General features: G+C 50.5%; 3 protein-coding genes across 3 annotated transcripts; 2 read left to right on the top strand and 1 right to left on the bottom strand.

Moving 5' to 3' along the window:
- Window positions 1–2,679: 2,679 nt before the first annotated feature.
- Window positions 2,680–3,261, top strand: CGGC5_v012601 (uncharacterized protein; the record flags this gene model as incomplete). The annotated part of the gene is made up of 1 exon (XM_032030277.1): window positions 2,680–3,261. One exon carries the CDS (start codon window positions 2,680–2,682, stop codon window positions 3,259–3,261), a length of 582 nt encoding a protein of 193 aa, XP_031889975.1.
- A 1,047-nt stretch (window positions 3,262–4,308) lies between these two features.
- Window positions 4,309–4,605, top strand: CGGC5_v012600 (uncharacterized protein; the record flags this gene model as incomplete). The annotated part of the gene is made up of 1 exon (XM_032030278.1): window positions 4,309–4,605. The coding sequence occupies one exon, from the start codon at window positions 4,309–4,311 to the stop codon at window positions 4,603–4,605; it is 297 nt and encodes a 98-aa protein (XP_031889976.1).
- A 2,125-nt stretch (window positions 4,606–6,730) lies between these two features.
- Window positions 6,731–8,468, bottom strand: CGGC5_v012599 (uncharacterized protein; the record flags this gene model as incomplete). Its single annotated transcript, XM_032030279.1, has 3 exons — window positions 6,731–6,787; window positions 6,844–7,165; window positions 8,071–8,468. 3 exons carry the CDS (start codon window positions 8,466–8,468, stop codon window positions 6,731–6,733), a joined length of 777 nt encoding a protein of 258 aa, XP_031889969.1.
- Between the last annotated feature and the right edge of the window lie 2,133 nt (window positions 8,469–10,601).

The following is a 10,601-nucleotide window of genomic DNA, read 5'->3' as shown; positions in this document are numbered from 1 at the left end:
GATTTCATCAGCGCAAACGACTTTAAACCAGCAATACTTTTTGTGGCTTCTGCTACGTTGACTACGTTTACTCTTCATCTTCCTCCACAATTTCACTCGTGGCTCTTTCTTCCAGCGTGGCTGCTCACTGCCTTGTCCTTGGCCTCCGTCAAGGAAGATATGGCACCGAGCGGGCCTGTCGGACTCAACTCATACACCGTCATAACCTGCTTCATTTTCATGCTCATTTTACCTACGATTCTCCTATTCAAAACTCATTCTTTAGCGCCACGCCTGAATCAAGAGACCGGTCAGCGTGACAAGCCCGGCCTGTTGCCCTGGCCGAGTCGGCGCAGTGTCGCTGCTGCCTGTCGCATGTGGAACAACCCCCGAAACCTACAGTTCCGTCATCCCTGCCCAGCGTCTGCTTCGTGGAATGCTTTGATTCGTTTCCTCTTCCGCCGCGGTTCAAGGGTCGCGGTTGGTTTCCTCGTCGACAAATTGGTCGTCCAGCGCGCCCAGGCACATCTTTCAGCCGCCAGTAACCTACTCGATTTCACACCAGACCAACAGCAAATCATCAGGCCAATCTTCAGTCATTTATTTCTTGATGGGATCGAAAGCCCATACGGCCCCATCTCTTCACATCGCCTCGCACTTCGCGCCTTCATGTCGGTGTCGTGGATATGGACCAATTTCCTCGTTCTGGAGTCTTATCACTTTATTTTGGCGATCACATTTGTGATCCTACTTCGACTGGACGATCCAGAAGACTGGCCTCCTCTTTTTGGCAGTATTTCTGATGCATGGACTCTTCAACGCTTCTGGGGTCGCTTTTGGCACCGCGTTGCAACACCAACACTCACGACTTGGACGAGATTTCTCTTGCAGGGAGCAAAGACAAGGGCTTTAGGAAAGGTGCTACAAGCATTTGGGGTGTTTTTACTCTCTGGACTGATGCACGCAACAGCATCATGGAGAACTGGTCAACACTTCGAACACCTAGACGTGTGGTTTTTCTGCGTGAATTTCGTCGCAGTTGGAGCTGAAATCACTGCCATCAAATCCCTTTCCTGGGGTCTGAGGGATACAAAATTCGCGTCACTGGTTGAGAAGAGCTGGCCAATGCGCATGATGTGTAAAGCTTTCGGGTTTACGTGGGTTTTCGCGTGGTTCTTTTGGTCAGTGCCAAGATGGCTTTATCCAAAGACTATGCGATGGGCAATCAAGCAAGCTTTGGTTCAATCCTATGTCTCTTAGTCAAGATTCCTTATTTCCTGATGATTATGACATCGCAATCGATTTTGAGAATAGGTAGCCATCTATCATACCATTGGCTTGACCGTGCTTTGGCAGGACAAACATGAAGGATCTATAGGTCATTTATTATAGCAAATGTCATAAGAGTGTCATGTTTTTCATCTACAACAACTCTTTGCTGCAGATCTATCACGCCGTTGTTGTTATGTGATCAACCCCTGGATGAACTTGTGCGAACAAGAACGACTCCGTTTCACTTTGAAACATGTTGCCTCCTCCGACGGTCTCCATTACCCTCAGCCTTGCCAGTCTACCGTACTGCATTTCTCAGTTATTTCATGTTATTGTTGGGAATTATGGGGTTGCGGAGTGGGGGGCACTGATGGGGTTGTTGGCGATCAGCCCGCTCGTTTGCAAGAAGGCTGTGGCGCAGGTTGCTCATGCTGCAGCCAAGACGGTGCGGGGGCTGCTGGACCAACAACAACCTCTTGGTACGGCAGTAACATGCCGAGCCGTATGAACATTGGCCGCCAAAAACATATCGTGGGAGCCGAATCAGTCTACCATTTTCACTGGCTCATGGGCCGATTTTGGTTCGACAATTTCCTGGGTAGAAAATGGAAACTGTAAATGATTTGCTAGCTGAGGCGCATGAATTCAAAAATTTTACTTGCAGCAAAGCTCGTCCCACACTGCATAAATTGATGCCAGGAGGTTCTCGACCACCAACGATGTTGGCCTCAAAAACATCCACACCGGCAGGGTCCACTACCTCGACTATCTTGGCTGCAGAAACATTCAGCTCCCGTATCCACAAGTTGAGGCCACCCGACTATCACGAGCTGTCAGCCTCACGAGAAATTCCAAGGATCAATAACGGATTCTTTTTGGGGTCCCCTTTGGGCTCGACTTGAGTGGACGGCCTGTCGTACATCATCAACCTCACCTGTCATAGTGGGTTTGATGGCTTATACCACGACCTCCAACACGTCTTGGGGTCTCAAAACACTGCCCATGACCTCAAACAGGTTTTCATCGCGAGATATTCATTGTACAGGTATGGTGGGGGCTCATCGCCGAGCCCTCATGAGCACCGTGACGGCCCCAAGGATTCTGAATTCGTGAAGTCCTGCGCGTGAGTAGGCGGTGCTACGAACCTTCGAGACCCATCGTTGGAATCCCACTGGATGATGGTTGGAAGCTTGCTAATAGAGGAAGTCTGACATTATAAAAGTAATCAAAGTTCGTTCTCAAACATCACTCCAGTCTACTTCAACAGCGACAGTCTTCAACATTCATTGAATTGCAACAAACACAGAAACATTCTCAATTCCACCACAAGTCTCATTCAAGAACACACGTACCTGTTACTCAACTCTTTGCCCTCAGACATTCCTCAATTCTTCTTCCCTTTCGCAATACCACCATAAGTTTATCAAAATGCAGACCAACACTATGATGATCTCCTTAGTTGCCACCCTCCTTTGCATCCCCAGCGCGATGGCCTCCTTGCCAATCATCCCTGCGCTCGTCGCAGCCGCCGTTGTGGGCGGAGGTGCTTCATCTGGTATAACTGCTGGAGTCGTTTCTGGAGTCGTGTCTGGCGCAGTCGGCGTAGGCATCGGCTGTGCTACCAAGTCGGGCTGCAAGCGCCAAGAGGATGCTATTCACTATGCGCGAAACATGGCGCATGAGGTCGCCGCAGAAGTTGCGGCGGAGATGAAGAAGCGACAAGATGGCCCCGGCGCAGCTCCTGTTGGCGTCCCTCAGCACAACTGGGACGACTGCTACAACGAGGCTCTTGGTTCTCACATCACAATCACCGGTCCCATTGGCGACAATCACATTCGCGCTGAAGGAGTGCCGCACACTTGCATGACCCTCGCCACGGTCATTGGGGGCACTGCTGGTCAGGCTATCCCTATTCCCTGCGGCTCGAACTGCATGGAATGGACGAACATGACGCCCGAGTTCTACGAGAACGTACGTGGCATGCTCAATTCCCAGGTTCTCAACGCCTGAGTCCAGTTTCAATGAGCGAGTTATGCCCACTTCTCTTGTGGTCATCCACCTAGCGTTATCAAGCCTGGTAATCAAAGTCAACAAGAGGACCATGTGGGGGACAGAGGGTGGGGCCGTTTATGTTGGTCTTTACTTATTCTTTCTACTTGCTGGAAATTAGTCTCTTAGGTTGGATATGTATGTAGGGGACATGTAAGGTTTGATGAGATTTTTGTAAAAGGTTTCATCGAATCGAATAAGAAAGATGTAGATTTCGGGATCAATAGATGCTGGTTTTTCCATAACCAAATTTGAACCATTCCTTTCTGTACGTGAACTAATAAGACGGAGAAAATGCTGAGACAGGCTGTTAAACAGGATGAATACTGCCTCATTTCAAGCTGTTCTATCAGCACAAAGTTACATAACATGAACTCTATTGTGACGAAAGCAAGATTGACAATATCCATGACATATCGCATTGCGCTGATTGGCAGGGTTTGTAGCGGAGACACGCACAGTCCATTGCCGGACCTCGCAGTGCTGGGCGCTCCGGATGTGACGAACGCAATAAATATGGAAGAGACACAGTTCCAACAGAGCACAGCTTATTGATGTATTGTGGCTGTTTGTGAAGCAGACTAGACGAGGTAGCATGTGAAAGAAGATCTGTAATTCACAACAGAAAGAGCACAGTGCGAGGCAGTACTAGATACCAAAAAATGTCGGTCGATTTGGCTGGTTTGAAGCGCGGACACAACTTGGATATTCCAAAGTTCACCTCACTACGAGCCCGTCTGGGTGGCACCGGGTGCTTGAAGTGGGCTGATTGTTAAGACGACTGTAACCCCAATTAAAGCCTGTGAGCTATCGATAGTGCCGAGGGATGAGCTACTGCTAGGTAACGGAGGTACTGATGAATCTGGTCCCGTGGTCGGTGACACGGAAGTCCCTCCAATGCTGATGTCGAAGATGGTGCTGGCGGTGGTAACTCGGGTTGTTGATGGTGAACCGCCGGGGGAACTTGTCGTTGCAGAATCTGTGGTAGAGCTTGTCGTAGAACCAAGCATGGTCCCAGGCCCAAAACCAGAAGAAGATCCCACAGGACTGATGGTGGAGCTGGTAGGCGCTACCAAGCTCGGGCTGGACGGTATCGTGAGTGCGGGCGGAGACACCGCACTCAATGAGGCTGTGCTCTGGAAGCCTCCATCACTTGTCGACGCGCTTTGTGCTACTGCAGTATTGCCCGTCATCGGTATCGTCATTGAAGTCGAGGAAGAGTTGGTCAGCTGGAGAGTGGTTGCCCGCGAGGTGGAATCGCTTGAAGACAGGACCAACGTAGTGCCGGACAATATCGGATTTTGAGAACCGGCAGATGTACCGGGAAACATCTGTGATAGCGATGCCGACGAACCCGTTGTGCTGGAGCTGGGTATAGGAGACGATGCGGAGGATGATAGGCTTATGGTGACCGATGAACCAAGTAAGGGAGACGTCGAGGTACTGGAAGACATGACTGCGGGTGATCTAACACCGTAAACCACGACGTATTGCGCCTGGCAACTAAGACTAAAATTGCAGCCGCAAGGTGATGTTGAGTCTGATCTGCAGGGATATCTTTTGCAATTCTCATCGTTGGTAGCTGGTCCACGCGGAGCGACCATATTGCGTAAAGGAGCACAATAGCAGGCCGTGCCAACCAGATACACGAAGAGAGCATTGAGGTCAGCGCAACGAGCTTGACATCTCACTGGATCCCCACTAATGCCATCTTGGTATATTTATGTTGATCCCGCGAGGCCCTCGTCTGTGTGGCATCCAAGATATGAGTACGGTGATACAGGATTTGGTGATATGCCAGTCCTTTGCAGTGAGGCTGAAGATGAGGCCGAAGATGATGTCGTGCTAATAGATGGTATCAAAGTTTGCGTCGCGACTCTCAGACCGACTGCAGGTCGGACTAAACAGCACGGGGTTGTCAAGAGGGGACCCCACCACAAGCCCATGATGTTAAGTAATCAGGAAAGATTTGACATAAAGATGTGATTCGAGGACAAGCACACTATCAAGGACTCAAAGATGGTCTAAAGAATCGTTGTATGGTGTCTGGGAGGTTCATCTGCCGCGATACAAGGGCCTGTGGAAGAGGTTGTGTGGGAAACAGTTATAGATGAAGGCACAATTGAAATAAGTTGGGGGGCTGCGTCCCCTACTTCTCCTTGAGGATCTCAAGTTCTAGCTCTAGATGAACGAGCTTCTTCTCACGACATAATCTCCACGTCGCATTCCGAGTTCGCCAGGTTGAGAATCGGGAATCGACAAAAAACGTCAAAAACCAACAGCGCCACGAGTTTAAGACCAGCTGAACCAGAACTGTTAAATTATCACCATTATACGTGAGCAGCCTTGGCAGTCTAATACCGGTTTTTCCAAATGCCTCCCTCCACTCCAGTAGTTGCAGCCTGCATTCGCCGCGGCCCGAGGGTTCGGTTCGTGGGCCGAATCCGGTACACGGTAATCTACGAACATTCCATTCCAAAATATTGCCTCCTAAGGGGCGGAAAGACCCACTGACCGCCTTCAGGCTTCACAGACTGGGGATCGTCTCAAATAGCAAACAGATTCCCTCTTCTTCTACAGTACAGGTGAGCTCCTTATTCTACGTGAACCAGATTCCAGCGAGGTTTTCGCACTTTCTTTTGCGGAACCATTATGTGGTAATTGAAGACATTTCGCATTGCAAGATTTTCAACTTCCAAAAGCCACTAGAATCAGGCGCTCATCGCCCGAGTCGGATTGGGAGGTACAGGAACAGGCGGTAAGATCGAAAGAACGACCGGAATCCCGACCAGCCCCCCCGTCGACGCAAGAGTTGGCCTGTATGAAGACGACAAGCTTGTCGTGGATCGTGTCGTCGTAGGTGTCGTCCTCGAGGGACTGCTAGAGCTCGCGGCTGGTAGCATTGATGGCTTGGTTGAAGAAGTTGACGTGGTTGACGACCTGAGCGAAGAACTTGGTATGGCTGACGTTGCTGGGGTAGCTAGGTTCGGCGGTAGGCTTCGAGAAGTGCTCTGGTCATTGATGCCCGGTATGACGATTGGTGCTGCTCTCGGGGTTGAGACTGTAGACGACGAATTTGTGAGTCGCGACGAAGAGGACCCAGCAGGTATGTTACTGGGTGTCGTTGTGGTTCGGGGCACCGAGAGGCCTGCAATACTTGTCGAAGACGTAGTCAACCGAATGGTCAAAGACGTAGCCAACCGAGCAGTTGAAGTGCTTGAGATGGATGACCCTGGCAAAACCTGCACAACTGGGTATCCATAAACTGAGAACTTTGTACCAGCATTGCGTCCGCCGCAACGGGCGGTGCGATTCCCTTCGCACACGATCGTGCAGAGGCTTTCATCGACAAGGAGGGATCGTGGCGGGGCCATAACACCACCCGTCTGGCAGAGACAGGAAATCGAAAACATCAGCAAGAATGGCGCTGCTAGCCGGGCGCAGGCGGCTTGACATGCAGCTGGATCGCCACCAGCAGAGTTGACTCCTACGTAACGGCCTTGATACTGAAGGTCGTTGTCATAGCAGCCGACGTAAGCGTACGGGCTCACAGAAGACGGTAAGGTGTTGGCAGTTGTTCTTGTGGATGAGGACGTTGAGGACCTCACTGTTATGGTGGATGTAGACGTTGACGACCTCGAAACCAGAACTATGCTGATTGGGCTCGTAGAAGAGGCAGAGGTTCTCGAAATGGCCGGGCTTTGGACAGGTAAAGAGCCTGTCGAAGACCTCGATGTTGTAGAGATGCTCAAGCTCCCAGGTGCTATCAATGATGTCGGGACTGGGCCTGGGATGAACATGATAGGTCCTCGCGTAGAGACACCAGTCGAGGATAGCGCCGATGCTGATGTACTTGCCAAAGACCCTTCCGGGAGATAATCTCCGTACAAAACAGAATAGAAAGTATTATCCTCGAAGTTTCTTCGGCCGCAAGGGGAAGCGGGATTATTCAGGCAGGGCCCAGCGCAGAAAGAGTCGTCGATCGGAGGGTTGTTTATGCGGAGATATTGGGGATTTCCACAGTAACATACTGTTCCCACCAAAGTGACAAAGTGAGATCGCAAACGATCCAAGCATCTTGCTTGACACGCAGCTGGGTTGCCGAGGATGTCGCCTTGCAACGTGAACACGTCCGTGTTATAAATACTTAGCATGTAATAGCATCCAACGTAGTTGTATGGAGGCAAGGGGTCTGGGAACAAAGATGCCGAAGGCGACGCAGATGACATTGAAGTCCTGGTAGAGGTGCGTCGCGATGCCGTGGAGGGCAGTGTATTTGACGACGAGACACCTGGCTGTCTACCACCGTACACGGTGTAGAACAGCCCCGAGGCTGAGCCACCGCAGGGAGAGCCAGGGCTATTGCGGCAGGCAATGCTGCACTCTGAATCAGCTGCAGGAAGACCTGGTGGTGCGTTGATGCCAGCACTCAAAGGCTGGCAATAACACGAGTCAAATAGCATCATCAGGAACGGCGACCCGGCAGCATCGCACGCAGCCTGGCACGCTACCGGATCACCGACTGCAGTGCTTTGAAACTGCCAAATTGCACCCGACTGGACGCTCACAAAGGAGTAGCACCCGAGGTATGAGTATGGAGGCCGAGGTACCGGGACCAGAGACCTGCTTTGAGGTATCGGTAATGTTGACGATGAGGCCAATGTGCTGATGCTCGACAACGTGGTCACCGAGGGCCGTGTGCTGCTAGTCGACGACACGCGTGGGCTGAAGGATGCTCTGGGACCGTACTTCCCGTACACCGTGACATACCTCCCAGCATCCGTATTGGACAATGTGCCACACGGGGCGTTGGGGTCCACGAAGCACGGCGTGGTGCAGAAGGAATTGTCGACCGGAGCGCCACCCGGCTGGTGGATGTCGAACTCGAACTCGCGGACCTGGCAGTAGCAGTATGTGCCGTACATGAAGACGTAAGGCGCATGAAATTGCTGATCACAGCCGATTTGGCAGTCGACTGGGTTACCATTATTGTAGCCCGTGGCGATGTTCGGTATGTCGTATGCCCCGATGGCGGTTTCGGCAGTGTAAGGATAGCATCCCAGATAGTAGTACGGTGATTGTTCCACTGGCGTAAGGACGGTTGTGCTGGTGATGGCAATTATGCCGGTGAGAAGCGCCGCAAGGGAGAGGAGTGTTGATCCGCGCATGTTTCGGAACGAGTTGGGGATTAAACGCGATTACTCAAGGTCGGCGATATCTGCAGCTTTGACAAAACGACTGGCGCAAATGAACGAAAGTCCGCTTCGATCCAAGCACGACTCGGCATCTTTGAAAAGGATCACGGGTGGTCACACATGATAAAGGCAAAGGCGGGGGCTCAACACGCTATCTGATGTTGCTGTTGATGTCTCGACTTGGTATGCTTGGCGTACAGTTTTAATCGTCAAGTCAGGGTCCAGATCTGCTAATATCTCCAATCTATCGGCGCTTTCCAGGGCTGAAGGAAGCTGGGGAATGGGCATCAATTGCAGGGCTGAGCCGCGACGAATCACTGCTCAAGGTATGGCTCATGTCTGAGACACTAGACCCCGAAGATCAATGTAAGTTGCTCAACAGAGTGCCTGAAGGATGCCTAAATCGTAGCAGTTGCAAAATTTTCCCAAGCCTCGAGTTTCCCCGGCTATCCCTAAAAATATCGCATGGCTTGATCTTGCCATAAACATGTGTTCCTAGATAGAGGGTAGAGTGACCGTTTGTTAGAAGACTGGTGTTTCCGGACAACAGGTTAAATTTGCATCGACGCCAGGCCATACGCCCTTGGGAGGGATCTGTGTACCAGTACAACCTTTAAATAAGACAGCTCCCTCCTTGATTGTCTCATTTGAACGACGAGATTGAGCGATGAGAACTAGAAGCTTGTTAACACGGTAGTGCTCAAGAGGAACAATGGCTTGCCGTAGGTTTTGCGACACCCGAGGTCCTCCGCTCCAATCTTGCGACGGCAGCTTCCACTTTAGTATCTCTACTGTCTTTCTCTCCTATTATTTGTTCGAATGGTTGTATTCAGTTGAATCGCAAGCCTTCAGCTCGGATTCATACTAGATTTCCGCGACAACACACTTAGGGATACGCCATGTCACTCATGACTTAAGCATTCCCCCTGTCCTTTCGCCACTAACTACCGTAGCTGATACGCAAACATTGCCGATGGTCAGAAACACCGTAAGTGAGTGAACACGTTTTAGTTTATAAAGCACGAAACCTGGACAATTTCAGCACAAACAAGGAGTTTCGTTGTCGCAACAATGGTCGCAATGCCTCGTGCCCCGAACAACTGGTTCTGACTGTGTTTTCTAACTCCTATCTCATACCTAATCCTGATTCATGCTATATAAACATTGTATAGTGACCCAGAAAAGTTTTCTCTGTCCGAAATAAGAAATCTGGCTTTGATCAAATGTCAATAAGTCTGAGATCCCGAAGCCCGCTGTCAAAATTCTCATCAACGTTGCCACATATCAACAACTAGCGACGGATGTCAGAAATGCTATCACACATTGAGGCGGAATACTTGGGAGACTCGGAGGGAAAATGACAGGCGGCGGCGCCGAAGTCAAGAACGCCCAAAGTACAAAATTGCTTCGGGCGAGTGCCAGGGTCTCAGCGACAATGACGGCTGGTAGGAAGAGGGCTCCCAGAACACTGGCACCGTAGATGTCATGGCAACTCTCCACGCGGTGAACATCTGATTGATCAGAGAAGAGACCTTTGATACGTGTGCGTCCAAATAAGTAGCCTCAAAGGCAGTTCAAGTGCATCTTCGTGCATAATGAATGCCTCAACGACGCGCCTCATAACTCAACATTGACTAGTGCTCAGTAACGGCTCCCCAAACAGTACAAGCCTATGATTTCATACCAAAAGAGAAGAAAATAAGAGCTAAAGCAACCAATTATGATCGAAAGCATTATTTGTCTGTGACTTGACACGGGCAATAATTCCATAATATACGTAGCCCCAGCCATGCTAGATTTCACGTTTACACATTGAATGCGCGTGGCGTTTCTCTCCCTCGGTAGCCTTCGGTTGTCCGGCTTCTCCATCGCCCGAGTAAAAAATTCGTATTCAGCCAGACGTCATGCGCCCTTGATATCAACTTTCTACTCGTATCTAGCTCCTCTCCGGTGTTGAGGCCCGGTGAACTCAGTCACTCCAATATTTAAGCCCCGGAGATGTAGTGTCACCTAACGTCAACAGAGTGCGATTACTCGCCCACAAAACTCCATAGTAAGATGTCTTTTAATATTTGAGCGTCCAAATATGAACTGAGCCCGAAGAAA

Source organism: Colletotrichum fructicola (assembly GCF_000319635.2).
Source record: "Colletotrichum fructicola Nara gc5 chromosome Unknown KSG_Nara_v1_contig07, whole genome shotgun sequence".
NCBI lineage: Eukaryota > Fungi > Ascomycota > Sordariomycetes > Glomerellales > Glomerellaceae > Colletotrichum > Colletotrichum fructicola.
Note: the sequence above shows the minus strand (reverse complement) of the source record. Positions and strands in the feature narration are given on the sequence as shown.